At 41.2% G+C, this 24282-nt stretch overlaps 1 protein-coding gene across 2 annotated transcripts; it reads left to right on the top strand.

Annotated features, from left to right (window-relative positions):
- Positions 1-594: 594 nt before the first annotated feature.
- Positions 595-3975, top strand: LOC121742476 (geranylgeranyl transferase type-2 subunit beta 1-like). 2 transcript variants are annotated; one of them, XM_042135616.1, is made up of 10 exons: positions 595-915; positions 1015-1069; positions 1699-1816; positions 1989-2105; positions 2335-2401; positions 2519-2667; positions 3092-3225; positions 3315-3413; positions 3486-3561; positions 3643-3975. In XM_042135616.1, the coding sequence occupies exons 2-10, from the start codon at positions 1016-1018 to the stop codon at positions 3735-3737; spliced, it is 909 nt and encodes a 302-aa protein (XP_041991550.1). In that variant the 5' UTR covers positions 595-915; position 1015; the 3' UTR covers positions 3738-3975. The 2 variants fall into 2 exon arrangements, with proteins under 2 accessions (XP_041991550.1, XP_041991549.1); XM_042135615.1 differs by having other exon boundaries at positions 1666-1816.
- The last annotated feature ends 20307 nt before the right edge of the window (positions 3976-24282 follow it).

The raw sequence follows: 24282 nt of genomic DNA, 5'->3' as shown, positions 1-24282 counted from the left end.
ATGGAATCAGATGCCCGGGTACTACAACATGTACCCGTGGCAGCAGATGCTACCCCAGGAGAAGAGATTTCTCTTCACATTGCTCGAGAGCATGAATGACGATCTGCGTGGAGGCGGCAGCGGCGGTGGCAGCGGAGGCGGCGGTGGCGGTGGCGACGGCGACGACGGAGGCGAGGGAGCCGACGAGTGATTTTTTTTTAAGTAATGTACTTTTTCGATTTTGAATGTAATTTTTTTTATTAATGTACTTTTTTAAAATTTTTGTACTTTTTTTAATTTATTGTACTTTTAAAAAAAAATTAAAATAGTATTATTAATGTTTCCCGTATATGTCTCGTAAATTAAATTCCGTATATTGTGTTATTAGTGATGTGGCTATTGATGTGGCTGAGCTATTTATGATATGACTAGGCTATGGCTGGACTATTTCTGATGTGGCAGGAGGATTTTTAGTATTGATGATGTGGCAGGAGAAGTTTGTGGCTAGGCTATGACTGGGCTATTACTGAGGTATAACCACCGTGAATGCTCTTAATTCATACCATTACCCAATATCTAACAAAAGTCCGTTATTAATTCATACGTTACCCAATGTCTAACAAAAATCCAGCATTCTCGGTATCAACGCCTATCCATGAAAACCCATTTACATTTGTAGCAGTCACAAAGATTTGGATCTCAAGTCATTCATTGTTAGTAGAATAGCCCCTCTGCTTTTCTTAAAAGAAGTCAGCTGCAAATTTGACTTGAATTTCCAAACCCGTCCTAAATCCCGAATACTCCACCGCCTGCCCTGCCCCCTTCGGCATCGCGTTTCCGAAATCTGGATTTCTTGTAATTTCACTTGACCAGCCCCGTTGCATCTCTTTTATTTTGTCTTGTCACAAGGCTAATCCGACATTATTCTCATTCCAAGTGAGCACCTGTGTTTGTATACTTGTGTCTTGATTTGGAGTAACGATATTCGATGTTGAAATGTTTGATTTTTTTTCCATTTCTTTGAATACATGACAGAATGGGGGAGCTCGTGGTTGAAAAGCATATCAAATATATCATATCAATTGAAAAGGTAGGCCTCATTGTTAGTTTGTGGATTGTATCAATTTTTGTTTTTCTTATACAATGAAACTTTATGATTATAAAAGAACAGCAGGAAGAAATGATAAGGCACTCCCCCCTGTTTTTGTTTACAATATTAGGAGTGAAATAATTACTTCTGGATATTCCTGCTACACTTGGAAGATCATTCCTCTTCATTCTGTTTTTTTTTCTTTATTGTCTTTCTTTTCTTATATAGTACTACTTCCGTCCTTGAAAAATAGAAACTTTTGAAACAGTACATGTTTTAATGCACAATTGGTATAGTAAGAGAGATGAATTGGTAAAGTAAGAGTGATGAAGAGAGAAATGAATAAAGTAAGAGAGAGGAAGAGGAAAAGTAGTGGAAGTAGAGTGAGTGGATTATATTTATAGGGTCCATTTCCTAAAATAGAAAGTTTAAAAAGTTTCAATTTTAAGGGATGGACTAAAATGGAAATAATTTTTATTTTTAAGGGACGGAGGTAGTAGTACTAACTACGAAGAAGATTCAGGGTTTCTTAGGCCTCTAGATGCTTCAAGTGGTGATGTATTCTTTTAGTAATAATCAGCACCCTTTTGTAACAGAAAAAGGATGATTTTGCGTCTGTGGTGATGCAGCACCTGAGATTGAATGGCGCTTATTGGGGATTGACTACTCTGGATGTTTTAGGAAAGCTTGATGCAGTGGATCAGGATGAGGTTATTCCGTGGATCATGCAATGTCAGCATGAATCTGGTGTGTACGCAGGCTTTAGTTTTTGCATTAATTATATGCCCTTATATTGATATTAGTCAAAATTATAGTGTATTTCTTCACTCTGTTCTGGTTGCAGCAAGTCCTTTACAACATTGTTAATAGTGCTGTTCTAATAAACTCGCATCATCTTATTATGCATTTGTTTATGCAGGTGGTTTTGGTGGTAATATAGGGCATGATCCTCACCTGCTCTACACATTAAGTGCTATTCAGGTTTTAGCACTATTTGACAAGACAGATGTTCTTGATATTGAGAAGGTTGCCAATTGTATCTTTCAATATTTATTCAAATTAGTATAGTTCTTGGAGTTGGGCTGGGCTCTGTGAGTAAATCTTTAAAACTAATTGTGCCAGATGGTGGTAGCTATCATCTATTAGCACCCACTGTTACATGCATGACCTTTTCCATTGCTTTTCATTTATGTTATTTCTTCCTTAGTATAGTTGAACACAAAATAAGAATTGAATGCCAAGTAAGCACTTAACCTACTAGCTAGATATTGCAAGCCTACAGAATGAAGATGGCTCATTTTCTGGTGACATTTGGGGTGAAATAGATACCAGGTATGCTTTCTTATTCATCTAATATTTGTAGGCTGGAAAATTGTCGCATATTTAGCTTGTTAATTTTCCATAAAATTATCTATTTTATTGGAATAACAAGTATTACCATATTTTCAGGTTTTCTTATATTGCAATATGCTCCCTCGCATTACTAAAGCGTTTGGATAAAATAAATGTAGAAAAAGCTGTAGAGTACATTGTTAGTTGCAAGAATTTAGATGGTGGATTTGGATGCACACCTGGAGCAGAATCTCATGCCGGACAAAGTATGCTTCATGCCTTTAGCTGTTTCGCATACTTGCAAAGTTACCAAGTAAATGAATACAAAAGCTATTGCATGTTGTCTTGCTAAGTGATTAACTCTTTATATTACTGGATAAAACGAGAACATTAATGCCTGCAGATTTGTAAACCCGGTGACTTAATTCTGTGCATTTTATAAAAGTCATGCTCCCGTTTATTTACAAGTCTAAAGCCTGCTGGTGGAGAAGCCATACTAGCGGACTTGACTCTTGATTAGCTGACCATGCATTTTTTCACTAACCTTATAGTTGTAACTTATTCCATATTTTCAGCCTGCCCAAGATCATTGGTTTGTGTGACTGGATTTTTGCTGCTTCTGAAAAATAAAAAAAAGTCTGGTCCTAGTGAAAAACTAACAGATGTGGATGATGCCTGTTGTTGTTACAGTTTTCTGTTGTGTGGGCGCTCTTGCTATTACTGGCTATTTAGATCATGTTGACAAGGACCTCCTTGGATGGTGGTTATGTGAACGACAAGTAAAATCTGGAGGCTTAAATGGGCGTCCTGAGAAGCTTCCTGATGTGAGCGATTCTTTCCTCGTGTATAACTTATTGTGCAACGAATTCTGACAAGAATATTGTTCTTATCTAGTGTTCATTCCTAACTCCAGGTATGCTACTCGTGGTGGGTTCTTAGTAGTTTGATTATGATCGATAGAGTTCACTGGATTGACAAGAAAAAGCTCGTAAACTTCATCTTGGACTGCCAGGTTATTCTTTTGCATTGCTCATCACTTTTCCTAAGAGATATCTGATGCCATCCGTATTCTTGAATGATGTAGGATAAAGAGAATGGTGGAATCTCGGATAGGCCCGATGATGCTGTTGATGTATTCCACACCTATTTTGGTGTTGCTGGTAAGATTGAGCCCTCGGATTTATATATAGTTGCTGTAAAATCTATAGTATTTGACAACCGATGTTGTTTGGTGAAATCAGGTCTATCACTTCTTGAATATCCTGGACTCAAAGCTATAGATCCAGCTTATGCATTGCCTGTGGATGTTGTAAACAAAATTTTCCTCACCAAATAAGTGTAGCATCACCCTTGATTAATAAATTTCTAGTGCTGATATTTCTCTTTTGGCTATAAATTATTGAATGTGATGTAGTACAATTCATGTTAGTTCTCCAAATTTTTGGAAAGGAATACTCAATTCTGATCATTAGATGGATCATTAATTTGTTTGGATTTGTATTTCTATCTAATCAAGACGATGATTATATGTAATAGTATGTTCTTTTCTGGATCAATTTCATATTTTTTCGTTATAAGCTTTTAACATTTGTTTAAATATTTTTCAAACTTCATTTGATAGTATTGATCGTTATATTAACAAATAAGATTGAAGGTAGTGATAAAATGTAAATTCATATGTTCTACAAACTCCAAATTATGATTTGGACCGTTAAAAATATCATGACAAAATAGTAGCAACATAATATGTCAACATAGTGTCAATACAATAACAACATAGCACAACCGTTGACACTATGTTGACATTTTTTGTTGCTACTATTTTGTCATCTATTGACATTTTCCAAAGGTCTAAATTATAGTTTGGAGTTTGCACAATATTTAGAGTTTGCATTTGATTACATTCCTAAGATTGAAACTTCTAAAAGTATATTAAGCATTGAAAATAAATGCTTCATCTTTTGTCTTGGAGAAGATTACATCTATTCCATTGATATTTCATGAGATGTTTAATGTGTTAAACTAGAGAGAGAAAATGTAGTTTAATGAAGTGAAAAAAATTAAGTAATGAGTGAACTCCACAAAAGGTCTCTAACTTTTCGCCTTGTAACAGCAGAGACCCCTAACATTTAAAAATCTCATCACAGGTATTTAACAAAATATATAATCACAAACCTTATTTTTTCGGACCATAACACCCTCGGGGCTTGAAAGGGCAAACTCGACCTTTAGTGAGGCATGTACTGTAGACCCCTAATTGATGTGACAGAAACATCATGTCTTTTTGTCCTCTCTCTTCTCTTTTCATCATTACAGAAACATCAAGTTCAAGCCTAAGAGCACCAGCAACGCGGGCCGTCGGCGTTCCGCGTGCCGTTCCTCCGGAACGAAAGCTCAGCGGAACGCGTTGCGGCACATGGTTTCGTCGCGGTGCCGTTCCCATGCCGTGCCGGGTGCCGGCGGCACGACTCGCGGCACGGTCTGTGCCGCCACGCGCTTCGGCGACGTGGCTCTCCCCGCGTCGTGCGTGACGCCCACTCGCCGGCCCGCTAGTGGGCGACGTCACGTGCTGACGCAATAATTATTTTTTTTAAAAAAATTCGATTTTATAAAAAAAATTTTAACGGTAATATTACCTTTTTTTAATTTTTTTAAAAATTTTTATTTTTATTTTCTTATTCTATAAATACTCCTAATTCATCCTCATTTCACACACAACTACACATCTATTCTTCCTAAATCAACTTCATTTCCTCTCTAATTTTCATATTCAAACTCTTCACAAAATGTCCGGCGACGGCAACTCCGGCGGTGGCGGCTCCGGTGGGTGGGATCTCAACGCGTTCGGCGATTGGGAGACCATGTACAACACACTTGGTGGTTCCGGTTCGTCGACGCTGGTCACCCAGGGGTCGGCGATGCCAGGTGGGTACCAACCACCCACTTTCGATGTGGATGCATACGCTCGACCCTCCGCCTCGCGGCCTTCTCAGGGATTGTCCCAGATTCGGGAGGATATCCCCGTTGAACCCACCCAGGGAGGAGGCCGAGGCGGTGGAAGCTCCAGGGCTGCGTCTGAGGCGGCCGAGGAGGAGGAGGAGGAGCAGGAGGAGGAACCGGAGGATCTGGGCCGGCATCCGTACAACAACGAAGAAACAAAGGCGGTGTACATCGCCTGGCTGACCGTCTCGTACGATCCCATCGTCGGGAATCAACAAGCCGCCAAGTGCTTTTGGGAAAAGGTCCGTGATGTCTACCACCAGACTAAGCCGAAAGGGGCCCGGAAGCGCAAATATACAATGCTCCGTTCTCACTTTGGCCGAGTCGACGTACAGGTCAAAAAATTCTGCGGCATCTACTCGGCCGAAGCGGCGCACTACCAAAGCGGAGCTTCGGGCGCCGACATTCTGAGGGCGGCTTTGCGCGCCTTCCACCAGGACACCGGTCTCCAGTTCAAATTTGTTGATATTTGGCAGATCGTCAAGGACGAGGAAAGGTGGGCCGGCGGTGTCCGCTCCAGCTCGGGCTTAACCTCAAAGCGCATGAAGCACACGGCGAGCGGCAACTACTCGTCTGGTGACACCGGTGAGGCCAGCGAGGGTGAACCGCATGTGTTTGGGGGTACGACCGACGAATACGGGGGATCCAGCCGTGGGCGCCGTCGGCCGCAAGGGACGAAGGCGGCGAAGGCGGCTAGAGCGAGGAAGGGCCGAGGCGAATCAAGCCAGCCGGCCTCGGGATCGGGCTCGCGGGGAGGCTCGGACACACTTGTGGTGGCGTACATTACCGCCACAATGGCGGACACTTCCCGCTTCTCGCACTCCCAATACATGGCCTGGTGGAACGGAATTGTGCATATGGCGGCACAACTTGGCCTTCCGACTCCCCCTCCACCTCGACCGCCTTCGGGGGGTGATTTGCCGGCGGAGTAGTTTTTTTATTTTCCCACGTTTAATTGTGTGTTTTTTATTTTTTTTAGGATTTTAATTGTGTGTTTTTTATTTTTTTAAGTTTAAGTTGTAATTTTTTTTAATGTTGTGTGTTTTTTAATAAAGTGTGTTTGTTTTAATTAAATTGGGTTGGAAATAAAAATAAGAAATGAAATTGAATTAATAGTAATTTAAGGAACGGTTAAGGAACGGATAAGAAACGGAGGGTTGCAGGTTCCGTTCCTTAGTTAAGGAATGGAGTAAAAAAGTACAGTGGGCCCGCAAATAGTAGTTTAAGGAACGGTATAAGAACAACGTTGTGGATGACCTAATTGGACTGAATTATTTAAGCAGCCTAAAATTAAATGTGATAAATAGCAATTATGCGGCACGCTGAAATGTTCCAAGTGCTGATGAACGTGGCACTATATGTTCCATGCGGTTACAATTTATTTACAAGAATAAGTAAATTTATTTTTTTTCCCAAATATAGTGTATGATTTATGATTATCAATAGAGCAGGGCTACTAGTCTAGTATATAAAACATAAATATTGATTCTTATTTTATCCACGAGCAAGTGCCATTTTATAATTAAGAATAATCTTTGTAACTTTTGCTTGAGGAATAAATGCAAAATTATTCATACCGTAGCTTCTTTCAGAAAAACAGATTTCAGTTAGGGGTCTATACATATTCCCTATAAAAAAAGGATGCTAAAACCCCTTAGAAATGGATAAAAATAAAATCAAGATATATCTGTAACTATGATTTAGGAGTCAGCATTCAGTTTTCAAATTATTTTTCCAATTTTGAATCGATACAAAAAGCTGAATTTTGAGGGAATATAAATCGAAGAAAACCCAAAATAAAACATTTAATTGTTGTATGTATTAGGATAGAAATATTTGAATAAAAATTTTCCAATGTTATTTGAACATAATGTTGAAAATAAATAAAAGTACACACTCTGTATATTATTATATATACTTCAAATATTTGGATTTTCTCGTTTTTTAAAAACCAACCAATCCGAAAATTTGAATTTAATTGGAAGAAAAATATAATCCGATTCGAAAATTTGAAAAATCGAACCGAACTTAATATTTGGGTTTGATTTGGTTAAATTATTCAGGTGAAAGGTATATTGCTCACTGCGAGCATTTATTATATTCCTACCTATATTATACCGATACCTATTAATAATTAATAATTTATCTACTAATTACTTAAAGACATGTGTCTCTCCGAATCTCTTTCTCTTTTAAGTTTTCTCTATATTTTCAAATTTAATTAAAAAATTTCATATTAAGTTATAATTATAAGAAGTAGTACTTATTTAACCACATATCATCAGCATATAAAAGAATATCTTAATATTATATTTCACTGTGACAGTGTCTTATGCTTTATAGGCTAATAACGGATATATATTTTAAATACAGTAAAAGGAGTGAAAGGAAATCATCTAGAGAGGGAAAGATAAAAAAAAATAGGAGAATGGAAAAATAGTATCTATTATGTTTGAAGAGACATCTCTTGCACAATGTAGACTAGATGTGCAGCATAGTATCTATTATGTTTGAAGAGACATCTCTTGCACAATGTAGACTAGATGTGCAGCATAGGGTACAGGTTTGCCCTTCAGCCCATTTGGGCATTTTCGTTTGGAAAATGGCAAAAAATACAAGATTTGTGATTATATATTTTGTTAGATACTTGTGATGAGATTTTTAAATATTAGAGGTCTCTGTTGTTACACGGTAAAAAGTTAGGGACCTTTTGTGCCATTCACTCTTAAGTAATAATAAAAAGAGAGAAAAGATAATTGTACTCCCTATGCCCTACTCAAAATGTCCATTTTTTTTAGTTTGTCTCACGCAAAATGTCAACTTTCTACATCTAAAAATAAATCTCACTCTCCTATTTTCTTATTAAAATATTTAACTATCTTTTTTCCTCTACTTACTCCATCTAATAACTTCTCTTAAAATCTCGTGTTACTCAAGAATATGAATATCTTGAGCGACACGAAGAGAGTAGTATATTAACGATGATTTAATTTTCTACAAAGAGTAGTGGTGTGATAAATTGGGCTCAAATGAAAAGAGGAACACGAAATGTACCTATTAGACTTTGAAAGGTGGATAAAAATCTGAGTGTCAACTCTACCTTGAAAGGAAAGCTGCTAAGAGCATCCGCAAAGGTCAGTCGGTTGAGGTGTTGTCCTGTCCCATGGGGAGGAGACGACGATGGACTGCTGTTGTGGAGCTCCCTTCCTGCCGGGCTGCTCGATCTAAGGGGCTGGGCCCATTTTGCCAAGCCGACATGCCCTGTCGATGTGGCGTGCTCACTGCACACGGTGACGCCCACTTGCTCCAAGTGGACGTCCTATTTAGCTGTTACAATTATATTTTTTTAAATTTGCTGGAAAAAAACTAAAAATAAACTCCTACTTCTCCAATTATTACCGTTTATTTCCCTTTTTATCTTTTTTTAAAATTTTTTTTTATCCTCCAATTCATCTCAAAATTATCTATATAAATACCCATTCATAAAAAAAAAAATTCACACCAAATTTCATTTTCTCATCTCCAAAGTTTCATCATCAATTGTGCAAATATGTCCAACCAACCACCGCTACAGTTTGGCTGGTATGGGGCTCGGCAACGCCCAACATGTTTATATTTAACGGATTTGTTGGTACTTTGATTAATGTGAATCATTGATCGGTGATAACTTTGATTGGTTTATATTTTATGTGTTTATACAATATCTATGACATGAGTGTTGATACACGATAGGAATAATTAACAAGGTTAGTCAATATAGTTATTAACTTGAGATTGAACTTGAGGATAATATAGAACTAAATAATTAGAATAACTAGTTAGTTGATGAAATCATTACCCAAGGATTCCCTCGTTGATCTATCTTTTCGCTGTTATTTTATTGCTTTATTTACTTGTTTATTTATTTTAATAGTAATTAATCAAAACTTCGTTTGTCCAAATAGTATAGCCCGGTCACAGGTCACCGGCGGAAACGACAGCGTGTTCATCCCGGTCATCAAGGTCAAAGTCGAGCCAGCAATAGTGGACAACAATTATGCCACAAAGTCAAAGTTCCATAAATACATTAAACAAGAAAATCATACGTTTAGATTATGTTCATAAGCTCATAAATGCCTAATATTGTCTATATGTGTTCATTTCTTTTTCATTTGTCACAAGTTTTAATCTCTACTTTCAGCCACAGATTTCTTTGAATTATTTATCTTCGTCTTATCTTTGCATTTGTCCTTTTTAAGTAGATTGGTGAGGTGCTTCTGATAATTAAGAGCATTCGCAACGTAGCCTAATCCCAGTTCGGACTCGTCCCGCGATGGGCTGGCATTGCGGATTTGTCGTCCCGTCCCATGGCACAAGATAGAGGGGTGGTTGGCGAGCTAGCGCGCTGGCATTGCAGCATGACGTTCACTTGCCGGCCCGCTAGTAGACGTCGTTTTTCACCTAGTTTTTATTTTTAATTTTTTAAAATAAAAAAATCCAGAAATAATTACCAAAAAAAATTGTAAAAAAGATCCGTTTTATGCCCTTTTTTGTCAATTATTTATTTATTTTTAGTTTTTTAATATTCCCACATCCACCTATAAATATCCCATTTTCTACACCATTTTTCTCACATAAAATCACTCTCTACATCTTATTTCTCTTATTTTTCTTCATATCTCACTGTGCAAAAATGTCCAGTGAAGGAGGCTTCTCAAAGCAAGGACATCGAGAAGGCGGTTAGAAATTGAGAAAAGGAACAAGGCGAATCACGTTTAAAATAAATTGTTACATTAGGAATTATGTATTTTTCCTATTGTTCAATTATGTAATTTTTGTGTTTTTTAATAGAATTATGAATTTTAGTATCAAAATAATATTTCATTCAAATATAAATTGACTTTGATGGAAAAAGAATAAAACGAAATGAAATAGTGAGACCCATGAATAGTGAATGGATAAGATGGATAAGGGATGAAGAATTGCAGATGTTGTCTCTTAATTAAGAGATAGGAGTAAAAAGTGCTACGGGGCCATGAACAGTGAAGAGAAGAAATAGTTAAGGAATGGATATGAATCAGTGGATAGATTAATAATGAAATATTGTTTGTGATAAAAAAAATTTGTTTTTTTTAGAAAAATATGAAAATGAATTTATAATGAGATGGTTAAGGAATGGATATGAGCAAGTGGATGACTTAATAATGAAATATTGTTTGTGATAAAGAAAATCTTGCCTTTTTCATAAAAACACTATGCATGGAAATGAATTTATTTGATTGCAGTGCCATAAAAAAAATTTTGGCTTATCGAGAAATTTCGGAATAAGGGGTTAAATTCGCTGACCTTTCGTAATTAGGGATTGAATCGGCGAATTTCTGATGGTGATGAATGCAGGAAAATGCAGATCACGACACAGAGATTTTACGTGGTTCGATTTACTGAGGTAAATCTACGTCCACGGGAAGAAATGAGGGCAGAGTTGTATTGCTTGATCTGTTTTCTTACAGCTTACAATACAGACTTGCTATTTTGTATTTGATCTCTAGAAAGCGAGAGAGTCTAACCCTATCTATCTGATCTAGGTTCTATTTATACAAAGGACCAAGATCGTGGCATGCAGCCATTTACTAGGTAGTGGATGTCGTGGAGATCGTGGCGATCTTGCATGGGTCCACTATCCTGCATGAGTTAACGGCTGCTTGACACCACTAAATAGATCGTGGGTGTAGTGGAGGTGGAAATCCTGCATGAGTCCACTATCTCCTAGTTCGGTCGAATACTGAGACCGAACTGCTGAATTATTGCCGAGCAGCTTTTGCCGATCTGAGAGTAGAGCTTGATGCCGACCTGAGAGCAGAGTTTGATTGGTTGGCTTTTACCGAGCTGTAGGCTGGGGCCGAACTCTTTGGTTGTGCCGAACTGAACTCTTTAGTCATGCCGGACTGATACTCTTTAGTCATGCCGAACTGATACTCTTTCTTGGGCTTTAGGCTGATGGGCTTTACTGCTGTTGGGCTTGTTTAGTACGTACTCCATCACTACCCCCCCCGGAAAGCGAAGTGAATCACTTCGGCATTCTGGATAAAGGTACGGGGTAAGTTGATGTTTGTCCTTGGTCTGATGAAGTGAACTCTTCTTTGACCGGACTTGGTTTGCGTCCTAATTTGGCGAGTTTTATCGCTCGGATCGAACTTTCCGTTGTCCTAATTTGGGGATCAGACTTTCCCTTGTCCTAATTCGGCGAGTTTTATCGCGTGGATCGGACTTTCCCTTGTCCTAATTCAGGCAAGTTTTATCGCGAGAATCGGACTTTCGTTGCAGTTCGTTTCAGACGAAGTGCTTGATTTTTAAGCCGAATTGTGGTCTTGTATCCTCTTTAGAAGCTTGGACTCGCAATCGTTGGCTTATTGCAGCTCGTTTCAGACGAACTGCTTGTTTAAGCTGAATTGTGGTCTTGTATCTTCTGTAGAAGCTTTGACTCGCAATCGTTGGCTTATTGCAGCTCGTTTCAGACGAAGTGCTTGATTTTTAAGCCGAATTGTGGTCTTGTATCCTCTTTAGAAGCTTGGACTCGCAATCGTTGGCTTATTGCAGCTCGTTTCAGACGAACTGCTTGTTTAAGCTGAATTGTGGTCTTGTATCTTCTGTAGAAGCTTTGACTCACAATCGTTGGCTTGTATATGTTCTAAGAAGGGGATCAGCCTTCGAAGAACAAGATACCTCAGTAATATTTGTAAGAGACGACACGCACAGAGACAGACAAAACACACAGACAAAACGCATAGAGACAAAACGCATAGAGACAAATAAAGACCAAGTAAACCAAATAAAGCACATTGACTGAACAGGACTCAAGACTGACTGACCGGACTGTCTCTTACAAATGGAACTTTTTGAGGTTGGAAATGTGCCATGTTCGGGGGTACCTGTTCTCCTGACATGTGAGCCAATTTGTAAGACCCTTTGCCGAGGACTTCTGACACCCGATACGGACCTTCCCATGTGGGTTCGAGCTTGCCCAGCTTTTCTGCTCGGCTTACTTCGTTGTTTCTCAAGACGAGATCTCCCACTTGAAATTGCAGCTTCTTCACCCTTTGGTTGTAATACCGGGCTACTTGCTCCTTGTACTTGGCTGCTTTTATGCATGCCAATTCTCTTCTTTCTTCGGCAAGATCTAGCTCGGCTCTCAGTCCGTCGTCATTCATTTCTGAGGAGAAATTTAGAGTTCGGGGACTGGGTACGCCGATCTCCACCGGAATTACGGCTTCAGTGCCGTACACCAGACTGTACGGAGTTTCACCGTTGGAGGTTGTGGGTGTAGTTCGGTAGGACCATAGGACTTGAGGGAGATTTTCTACCCATTGTCCTTTGGCTTGTTCTAACCGAGCTTTTAACCCTTTCACCAGGATACGATTTGTTACCTCCGTTTGTCCGTTTGCTTGTGGATGAGAGACCGAAGTGAACCGCTGTTGAATATTCAGCTCTTGGCACCAATTCTTGAACGTCTTGTCGGTGAACTGAGTCCCGTTATCCGAGATGAGGATGTGGGGTATGCCAAATCGGCACACTATGTTCTTCCAGACGAAATCCAATGCCTTCGAGCTCGTTATCGTAGCTAATGGTTCAGCTTCCACCCACTTCGTAAAGTAGTCCACGGCAACGATTAGGAATTTCATTTGCCGAGGAGCTTGAGGAAGTGGTCCCACTATGTCTATGCCCCATTGCATAAAAGGCCAAGGGCTCTGCATAGTGGATAGATCGGTCTGCGGCATCCTTGGGATGTTTGCATGGATTTGGCACTTCGGGCAGGTCTTGACGAGCTGCACTGCTTCTTGTACCAAGGTTGGCCAATAATATCCCCATCTTAGAACTTTTTTAGCTAAGGCTCTAGCTCCGATGTGGCTGCCGCACGATCCTTCATGAACTTCTCTGAGGATGTAGTCCGTCTCTTCTGGTCCTACGCACCGCAATAACGGCTGGAGGTAAGACTTTCTAAAGAGGACTCCTTCATGAAGTTCGTACCGAAGGGCTCGGCACGTGATCTTCCGAGCTTCTCTCTTATCCTCGGGCAATTGTCCTTGATCCAGATACTGCAAGATCGGCGTCATCCAGTTCGGCGAGCTGGATACTGAATGTACCTCGGCTTCATCAATGCTTCGATGCATTAATTCTTCCGCCTTTGAGCTCGGATCTGAGGCCAACTTACTTAAGGTATCTGCTCGGCTATTTTCCGCTCTGGGAATGCGGATTATCCGAAAATAGGAGAAACTTCGGCTGATGCTTTGCGCTTTGTCCAAATACTTCTTCATTCTCTCGTCATGAGCTTCACTTGTACCCAACATGTGATTCACTATGACTTGTGAATCACAATGGACTTTGAGAGATTTGACGAGCAGACTTTGCGCTAACTGGAGTCCGGCCAGGAGGGCTTCGTACTCGGCTTCATTATTAGTAGTGGGGAACAGGAACCGAAGTGAGTAGGTTACCTTGTGTCCGTCGGGAGCGACAAGTAAAATACCAGCTCCACTTCCCATCTTGTTTGAAGCTCCATCTACGAATCCGCTCCAGCAGTCCGGCGGCTCTACTTCGGATTCCAAGGGCTGTGCTAGTTCGGCATTGGCAGAATTCTTCTGTTCGGCAATAACAGGAATTGCTTGATCGAACTTTGCTTCTGCAAGAAAATCTGCCAAGGCTTGTCCCTTGATGGCTTTCCGAGGTAGATACTCGATTGAATGTTCTCCCAGCTCTATGGCCCATTTGGCGATTCTGCCTGATGCTTCTGGCTTGGTCAAAACTTGCCGAAGAGGCAGATCGGTTAAGACGCATACCTTGTGAGCATAGAAGTATGGCCGCAGTCTCCTTGCTGCATTTACTAACGCCAGAGCAATTTTTTCCAGAGGTTGATACCTTGTTTCTGGACCTCTTAATGCTCGGCTTGTAAAGTAGATGGGAAACTGCTTTAGGCCTTCTTCTCGTACAAGCACCGCGCTGATGGTTTGATCCGATGCCGCTAAGTATAAGAATATTACTTCGGCTTCGGTTGGAGCAGAGAGAATAGGAAGCTCGGCTAGATAACTTTTGAGCTCGTCAAAGGCCTTTTTCTGCTCGGCTCCCCACTCGAACTTTGGTGCCTTTTTCAACACCTTGAAGAACGGCAGTTGCTTTTCGGCTGCTTGGGAAAGGAATCGATTCAGTGCGGCTAGACATCCGGTTAGCCTTTGCACGTCATGTATGGACTTCGGCATTGCCATGTTCTGAACGACTTGAACTTTTGAGGGGTTTGCCTTGAGTCCGTCCTTTGAAACCCAACAACCCAGAAACTTTCCCGAATCTACCAAAAAGGTACACTTTTGGGGATTAAGTTTGAGGTTGGCTTTCTTGAGCACGTTGAGAGTGGACTTGAGGTTGTCTTCGTACTCCGAAGTGCTTTTGCTTTTGACAACTATGTCGTCGACATACACTTCAACCTGCTTTCCGATTAGGTGCCGAAAAAGCTTGTCTACCATCCTTTGATAAGTGGCTCCGGCATTCTTTAAACCGAATGGCATCTTTTTATAAGCGAAAATGCCGAAATCGGTAATGAAAGCTGTTTTCGGAGCGTCACTCTCATTCATCAACACTTGGTGATATCCTTTGTATAGATCAAGAAAACAGAAAATTTCGAAGCCGATCAAAGCTTCTACTTTTTTATCTATATTCGGAAGGGGATAACAATCTTTAGGACAGTGCTTGTTTAGATCGGTAAAATCTATGCACATCCGCCATCCTCCTTCTTTTTTCTTGATCATGACAGGATTGGCCACCCACGAAGGATACTTCACTTCGAATAACACATCCGCCTTCAATAATTGACGGACTTCGTCATGGATGACTTGACTTCGTTCTGCCGCAAAGAGTCTTTGCTTCTGTTTTATCGGCCGGACCGAAGGATCAATATTTAACCGATGAGTGATTACCTCGGGGGGCACTCCGGTCATGTCCAACGGAGACCATGCAAAGACGTCTTTATACTCCTTGAGGAGCTGGATGGTTTTTTCCCGAAGTAGAGGCGTTCCTGCGAAGCCGATCTTGACCGTTCTGGATGGATCATCTTCGTATAACTGAACGGTCATTGAGTTCGGCTCTGAAGTGACTTCGGTCATCTTGCTTGCCTCTGACTCCGGTTGCTGTGATTGCTATGCTTGATGGTGCCGAACTGATTGCTCGGCACTTTTAAGCGCAATCTGCAGACATTCTTTTGCTCTCTTTTGATCACCTCGGATGACCGCTATCCCGCCTTTAGTAGGGATCTTGATGGTGAGGTGATAAGTAGAGCAAACGGCCCGAACTGTGTTGAGCCAGTCTCTCCCCAGGATGATGTTGTACGGGGACCGAGCTTTCACCACAAAGAACTCGATCATCGTATTGGAGCTTGTAGGCACTTTTCCCACCGTGATCGGAAGGCTGATAATACCTTCAGGGCGGGTGTCCTCCTGGGCGAAACTTTTCAGAGGAAGTGGAGCCGGACTGAGCCGAGCTGGGTCCACTTCCATTTTATCGAAACATTCTTTAAAAAGAATGCTGACTGATGCTCCTGTATCCACAAATACTCTGTGGACCAGTTTGTTTGCCACTCCGGCTTGAATGACAATAGCGTCTTGGTGAGGAGAGATGGCTGGGACGGGATCGGCATCTGAAAATGTAATCACTTCGTCTTTCTTCAGCCTTTTATGTGTTGGCTCCTCTTGATTGGAACCTCTGCGTTCTGCTTTTAGAGACGACTTAGTCTTCCCGGCAGGGAGAGCATCAATAGTCTGGATTACTCCATCATATTGCGGCTCGTCGTCGTCTTCGGGATCCTCATGCCTTTTCGGATCCTGAGGATTGCAGTTCGCACCTCTCTGCCTTTTGTTCTTTTTCGGCTGCTTGCTTTGGTATTTTTTTAGCGTTCCTGTTTTCACAAGAACATCAATACCTGCAGCCAAATCTCGGCACTCCTCGGTATCGTGACCGTGGGCTTGATGGAAGGAGCAATATTGATCCTGAAGTCGCCGCGCGGCTGATTTCGTCATCCGCTTTGGTTTTTCGAACATATCGGAATGTAGTTCGAAAATTTCCGCTCTTGACTTGTTTAATGGCACGAACTGAGCGGGCGGCTTCTCAGGATTGAGACGTGGCCCCAATCTGCCTTGTACCGGTGCCCTTTGAATTCTTTCAAAAGGAGTTCGGCGAGGAAGCACCTGGCCGCTTTGATCGGGCTTCTTTTTCTCTTCTCGGGATGAGCTGTCTAAAGACCGTTTTCAACGGTCTGCCTCATCCGCACGGGAAAACTGGTCCGCAATGTCCCACATTTCTTGAGCTGTTTGCGGACCGCACTCCACGAGCTTTCTGTAGAGAGCTCCGGGCAGGATTCCATTTTGGAATGCCGAAATGACAAGTAGATCGTTGAGATCATCTACTTGTAGGCATTCCTTGTGGAATCTCGTCATGAAGTCGCTGATCTTTTCGTCGCGACCTTGACGTATAGAAAGCAGCTGAGCCGAAGTGATCCGGGCTTCCGCTTTCTGAAAGAACCTCCTGTGGAAAGCATCCATTAGATCTCGGTAGGATCTAATGCTGCCTTGAGGAAGGCTGTCGAACCACCTTCTGGCGTTCCCGATGAGCAGCTCGGGGAACAGCTTGCACATGTGGACCTCGTTGAGACCCTGGTTCGCCATGTTATATTGATAGCGTCCCAAGAAGTCATGAGGATCCTCTAGCCCGTCATAAGTCATTGACGGTGTCCGGTAGTTCCGCGGCAAAGGAGTTCGGGTGATATCGTCCGAGAACGGAGTCTTTAATGCTCCGTACATGGCGAACCCGACATCTCTTCGGTACGGAGGAGATGGAGTTCTCCTGTGGTTCCGGTACCGAGGAGGAACAGGAACATGTCGGGGTTGAGGATTCTTTCTCCTGGAAGACACGTCACTACTGCGGTAGTGACTTTCATGTCTGGATGAGGAGGGAGAATCCGTCGTTGTCTTCTCCGGCTGTTGGCTCTTCTGCAGGAAGGTTAAGAACTCCTCCTGCTTCTCGGCCAAGAACAGCTTGACAGCTTCATTTAAATCGGGCTGCTGGGAAGACTCGGTGCGATGACTCCTGGAGTGGCTTGTGCCTTCTTCGTGAGAACCGGAGGTAGATGTCTCCCGAGGCCGTTTTTCAGACCTGCGAGCTGGACTAGCTTCCTCACGGTTATCACGAACAGTATTGTGGGTGTTATGTGATCTGGTATGCATTTTTTTTTTTTGGGGTGGAAAAAAGGGGCAAAAATTCGCTTTATCACAAATTTGGTTCTCTGTTTCCCACAGACGGCGCCAGTGATGAATCGGCGAATTTCTGATGGTGATGAATGCAGGAAAATGCAGATCACGACACAGAGATTTTACGTGGTTCGATTTACTGAGGTAAATCTACGTCCACGGGAAGAAATGAGGGCAGAGTTGTATTGCTTGATCTGTTTTCTTACAGCTTACAATACAGACTTGCTATTTTGTATTTGATCTCTAGAAAGCGAGAGAGTCTAACCCTATCTATCTGATCTAGGTTCTATTTATACAAAGGACCAAGATCGTGGCATGCAGCCATTTACTAGGTAGTGGATGTCGTGGAGATCGTGGCGATCTTGCATGGGTCCACTATCCTGCATGAGTTAACGGCTGCTTGACACCACTAAATAGATCGTGGGTGTAGTGGAGGTGGAAATCCTGCATGAGTCCACTATCTCCTAGTTCGGTCGAATACTGAGACCGAACTGCTGAATTATTGCCGAGCAGCTTTTGCCGATCTGAGAGTAGAGCTTGATGCCGACCTGAGAGCAGAGTTTGATTGGTTGGCTTTTACCGAGCTGTAGGCTGGGGCCGAACTCTTTGGTTGTGCCGAACTGAACTCTTTAGTCATGCCGGACTGATACTCTTTAGTCATGCCGAACTGATACTCTTTCTTGGGCTTTAGGCTGATGGGCTTTACTGCTGTTGGGCTTGTTTAGTACGTACTCCATCAATTTCCCAATCCCATTCTCTCCTTTTCACAATTCCCTCCGCCACAAAGTCTCGTAAATCTCACAAAAGCAAAACACAGATGCCCTCCTCCGCTGCCGAAACCCTCCTCTCCATCTCCCTCCTCCTCCTCGCCCCCCTCTCCGTCTCCTCCTTCTCCTCCCGCTGGAAAATCATCCGCTCCAAACTCGCCTCCGCCAAATCCCTCCTCTCCGAAATATCCGACTCCCCCCACTGGTCCGACAACCCCCTCCTCCTCACTCTCCTCCCCTCCCTCCTCTCCACCCTCCGCCGCACCGAAACGTGATTGATAAATGCACTTGAACACAATTATTCAGTTAATAGCATAGCTTGTTTGTTAAAAGAACATAATTATTAGTTAAAGTAATTAAGGAATTGTTCACCTAAATATATGAAAAAGGAGGAAAAAATTGGACAAATCCTATTTTGAAAGAGACAGTTGAATCTCTAATTATGAAGTCGAATTTAGATAAAAATTTGAAGGGGATAATTTAGGCAATTGATAAATGGTTAGAGGGAAATAATATTAAAAAAGAATCTAAATAAGATAAAATATCACAAATCTCTTATTATGAAGAATACGCATACCTCGATCCCAAATTACGAAAGGTCAGCGAATTGAATCCCTGATTACGAAAGGTCAGCGAATTTAACCTCTTATTCCGAAATTTTTCATTTCGGTAATCTCTCTCCCCGTCCTTTATTTTCAAGTCTTATTGATTAACACTAGTCTTCGACTTCGTTAATCGTTATTATTTTTATCTTCTTTGTTAATTTCTATATATTTTGTTGGTTATGCTTCTTTATCTAAATTTCATTGTTTGCTTTAAGTATTTAATTCTATGTAAGCCATTAATTTATAAGTCAAAATATTTATTTTCAACAGGTTGCGAGTAGGCATGCACAAACCGACCCGGCCCGCCGGTTAACCGCCGGTTCGGGCCCGCCGGTTCATGAACCGGAACCGGGCCCGGAACCGGCAGAAGGGTTGAAGGGTCGGAAGGGCCGGTTCAGGTTCGGCAATATATTGAACCTGAACCGGCGGTTCAAAACCGGCGGTTCGTCGGTTCGAACCGCCGGTTCAAAGGGTTAAATAGTGTTTCGTAGGTTAGGGGTTCGTAGGGTTCGCGTAGGGGTTTAGTATAGCCGTTGGAACCGGCGGTTCGCGGGGTAAACCGCCGGTTTGAGGGGTAAACCGCCGGTTTGTCGGGGTAAACCGCCGGTTCGGGAGCCGGTTTCTGACGGTTCCGGCAACTTTTCAGAGGCTAGGCCGTAGGGTCAGTGTGTAGGCCTACAAAACCGGTCAGAAACCGCCAGTTTTCGGTCAGAAACCGGCGGTTTTCTGACGGAAACCGTGGACAACCCGCCGGTTTAGGGTTGAACCGCCATATGTTTTTGTATATGCAAAAACAATTACATAATTGTATTTGTATATACTCTAGTCGATGAAGTATATTTCTCTATACGGCTAAATGGGGGAAACTTTTGACAATTCTACTATATTTGTTAATTGTTAGACGAAACTCAACATTTAAAGTTGAGTTGCTAAAGGTGTCCTTAATTTAGTTATGTAGAAAGATCTTCTTCGCCGGTTAAGAGTATATATATAATACACTTATACGTTTAAGAACTTCAACATCGTTTCTTGTCATTTGTAATTAGTTCTTCACTAGTAGTCTCATTTGTATTTAAATTTTGTTTAAGACTTCAAGACCGCCATATGTTTTCAATTTGTAATTGTTGTAACTTGTAACGTGTAATTTGTAAACATGCAATTTCAATAAAATTGCAACTTTATCCGTATTTTTTTCAATTTTATTTACTCACATTTCATAAAAAAACAAACTTGAAAAGTGTAATGTAAGTTGATTAAAATTGAAAAGTTGAAAAATGCAAAAAAAAAAAAAAAAAATTCGTCGAACCGTCGAACCGGCCCGGAACCGGCGGTTCAAGCCGAAAACCGGCGGTTTTGAACCGCCCCGTAACCCGCCGGTTTTTTGAACCGGAACCGGAACCGCCGGGAGCTAGGCGGGCCGGTTCAGGTTCATACATTCCCCGACCCTTGAACCTCCGGTTCATGACCCTGAACCGGCGGTTTTCGACCCTTGTGCATGCCTAGGTTGCGAGGATGTTTTTTGATGAGTGATTTTTGTATTGTAATAAAACTTTTGATGTTTGATTGTCACTTGAGAGTGAGGTTTGAAAAACAAAATTTACCCGTGTTTTCCTTGTTCGATTTCTGCAAGTAACATCGCTTATTTGATTAAATCGATAATCGGATTTTGGGTATTACATATATGATAAATTTTAACTAAAAGTAGTTATTGTGTTGTAGCCTTGTATTTATAAAAAGAAGCCAACCTTATTCGGAATTTAATAATGACTAGATATAAGAGTAAGGTGGAGTATGAATTGTAAATAAGTTTGTATTGGGGTAATACATTGTAGGGTAGCGTCAATAATTGAAAAATGATTACTTTTTGTGAATATAGATTAAAATGATTACTTTTTGTGAATATAGATTAACTAAAAGTAGTTATTGTGTTGTAGCCTTGTATTTATAAAAAGAAGCCCACCTTATTCGGAATTTAATAATGACTAGATATAAGAGTAAGGTGGAGTATAAATTGTAAATAAGTTTGTATTGGGGTAATACATTGTAGGGTAGCGTCAATAATTGAAAAATGATTACTCAGAAGCGCAAGAAACAACCACTTCTGCAAGCGCCTCATCACCGAGGGGAAGATTAGTTGCCTTAACGCCGCAGAGTCCAACTTGATAGGCGAGACGAGATTGGAAGTGTAAGAGCTGGTGAAGGAGAGGGAGATCTACAACGTGAGGTATCGGATGGAGGACGCCAGGATATTCGGGGAGACGCCTTTTTTGGCGGGAAAGGCTAAACTCACCAACGACACGGATCAAGATGATATGATGAATGCGTCCATAAGTTACCTAGACGAGAAATCTTACTCTTTTAGCTGGGGATTCTCGCTGACAGTAGGGGTGAAGACCAACATCAGAGCAAAGTTGCCTTTCATTGCAGATGGAAAGGTTGAAGTGTCTTCACAGATAAGTGGGTCGTTGCTGTGGAACAAAAGCACCAAGACTTCGACATCAGTTGGGGTTACGGATGCAGTTCCTGTGCCGGCGAAGACTGTGGCTATAGTGGAGTATGTTGGGACAATGGGCACCTGCAATATCCCTTTTTCTTACACTCAGAGCTCCACCGATGGCAAATTTTCTGAAATTGAGCAGAATGATGGTATTTACGAGGGAGTCATTTATTACAACTTCGATTTTCATGTCTGATCAGTTAAGTCAGTTTGAACGTGGACATAGACATCGATCATGTTTGCTATCGTTTCTTATTATGTGGACCTACCTTCCTTTTTTAGTTTCAATCAAGATTGCATATGTATATAGTGAATTTTAATATCGATGTAGCAAGATATGTACATAAGCATATCCATCCATCTCATTTAGAGATGCCCACGGTTCCGGAACCGCCGGTTATGATTTTGAAAATTGTTGAACCGGAACCGAACCGCGAGGGTGTTTTGCGGTTACGGTTCTAGTTCCAAAACCGACGGTCCGGTTCCGGTTCAGAATCACCAATTTTTTGACGATTTTTCACGGTTTCAGTTCCGGAATTTTAGAACCTGAACCGAACCATGGTTCCAAAAGTGACGATTTCGGTTCGATCTAAATCTCACGGTTTCGGTTCAGAACCTTAACCGCTGATTACTGTTTCGTGGTCAACTGTCCGAACCGTAAACCTTGGGCATCTCTAATCTCATTCATGAAAAAGGGGGTTAAAACGAATGTGAAGGCCTAATATTGCAGCAGAATAGGAAAAATAGAGAGATCAAATGGTTTTCCGGCTTTAAAGCAAAAATGAAAATATATCATCATGATTTATGTTGGGAATCAAGCGCGAAAGAGATCACCGATTGATAAGGCTCGTTTCATGCATGTGTTCTGTGATAAAACTACACCCAATTCTGTAATCTAACGTGTAAATGTGAGTCAGGTGTGTGTGAATTCCGCCATATTCAAAGAATGAATGGATCAATTGGGCGGATGAACGGATCAGGAGGAATGAAGTCGAAACTGCTGTGCTGAGTGGATCAAGTCAGAATCAAATGGAGCCAGCAGGAGTTCCCCATATGGAAGATTGAGCGTAATCCGAAGACCCCAAAAGCCAAGGGCAGAAGTGAATAGTCATACAATCCTTATTTTGAGTTGCTACGTTTGTTTTTAAGTTTCCCTGCTGTTATCAAACTTGAATGTTTTGTTTTGCGAAGTGAATTCGATGATATGACTTCAGCTTACTTTGGATTGTTCTGTTTCCCATGCATGAGTTCTCTATTTTACCTTTGGGTTCTAATCTGTGAGCATCTTTTAGCTAAGTGATTTTGTTACTGTTTAATCTGTTGAATCTGAACTGCTAACTCACGATTTTTGCTTAGTCGCGAAGAAATTATGGATAAAATGCTCTAAGATGTTTAGATCTGGTCGTTTGTAGTATGGTAGAGTAGATCTGAGTAGGTTTATGTTGATTGAAGTTGTGATCATGTCTGATTTAGCTTCGGAAGTTGTAGATCTGGCAGTCGATTCGTAATTTCTGCATGATTACGGGCTAGTTAGTTATTTACGTAGATGCAGTTGATTTCTTAGGGAAGATTTTTGTTACAAGTTTATTATGTTAATGTTTGCTTGATCACGAGTTGTTTGTTAGGAAGAAATGTCGAAATCTGATTATATTGTGTTTTCCTTTTGATGCTATGAGGAAGATGAAGTTGTTACAAAATGTTTACTTTATCGTACGTTTTGCAGGAGACTGACACTTTTTCACTTTTACTTTGTTCGGTCATTTTCGGAAATTTCAGTATGAGTTGATCAAGTAGGTTTTAGTTTAGTTTGAGCGAACTGATCAGTTTAGTTAGTTTAGTTTCGCAGTTCGTCCAACTAAATAGTTTAACTTAACCCACCCTGTGAAGCGTGGCAACAACCATTAACATTTTGTCCTCAACAAATGTAGAACACATCGTCTCTGTGGGATCGATCCTTACTTCCCTTTACTAGTTAATAATATTGTGGGTTAAGGTTTTGAAAGCCCCGAGTCCCTCCATTTGCGCATGAGATAAGTTGGAATTAAGTCAAGTTGACCAGTTTAAATGTTCACTGGATCCATTCACAGGCATCTGCAGATAAAGACATCCATCGATCAGCAGGATCAACTTGACATTCCGATTTGATCAGTCCACAATGACAGGAGAACTCAGAAAACAACTATGAGAACAACGGAGATTCAAGACATACAAAAGAGCTTTCACCGATCAACAAAGAATGCAAAGATGAACAACACACACGGTTTTACGTGGTTCGGTAAACCTACATCCACGGGAAATATTTGGATCTTGATTGTATTTCACACTCACTTGCTTACACTTACAAAGATGAACAACGGAGATTCAAGAACAAGACTAAGATTACAACACACTCAAGATAACTATCTCTTAGATCTAACAATAAACTCTTCTCATTTCTCTCTTTGCTTGTAGCTCTCTAACTCATACAATTGGAAGTTGAAACCCCATATATATCCCTTCTCAGCTGAACTGCCTTCGGTTATAACTAACTTTCCAAAGCTTTAATCTAGGGAGTAGCCGCATACTTGTGCAACCATGCACCCGAGTGTGATCCTCACGTTGCATGACCACCATAACTCACATCTCCACCTTGGTCATACGAAACCAATCAATCAAGATCCTCCATTTCCTCCTTAAAAACCTCCACCTTAATGAGATAACACACTAACCAGCTCCAAGCAATGTCTTAGCTTAGAAACTGGAAGTGTTTTGG

This window comes from Salvia splendens, chromosome 7, assembly GCF_004379255.2.
Source record: "Salvia splendens isolate huo1 chromosome 7, SspV2, whole genome shotgun sequence".
NCBI classification, from domain to species: domain Eukaryota; kingdom Viridiplantae; phylum Streptophyta; class Magnoliopsida; order Lamiales; family Lamiaceae; genus Salvia; species Salvia splendens.
Note: the sequence above shows the minus strand (reverse complement) of the source record. Positions and strands in the feature narration are given on the sequence as shown.

Excerpts from the sequence above, each read along its gene's own strand:
- LOC121742476 (XM_042135615.1), top strand. The coding sequence starts at position 1,016 with ATGGGGGAGCTCGTGGTTGAAAAGCATATCAAATATATCATATCAATT. Across the intron at positions 1,817-1,988 it reads GCAATGTCAGCATGAATCTG|GTGGTTTTGGTGGTAATATA; the intron begins GTGTGTACGCAG and ends TTGTTTATGCAG. Across the intron at positions 3,226-3,314 it reads GTCCTGAGAAGCTTCCTGAT|GTATGCTACTCGTGGTGGGT; the intron begins GTGAGCGATTCT and ends TCCTAACTCCAG.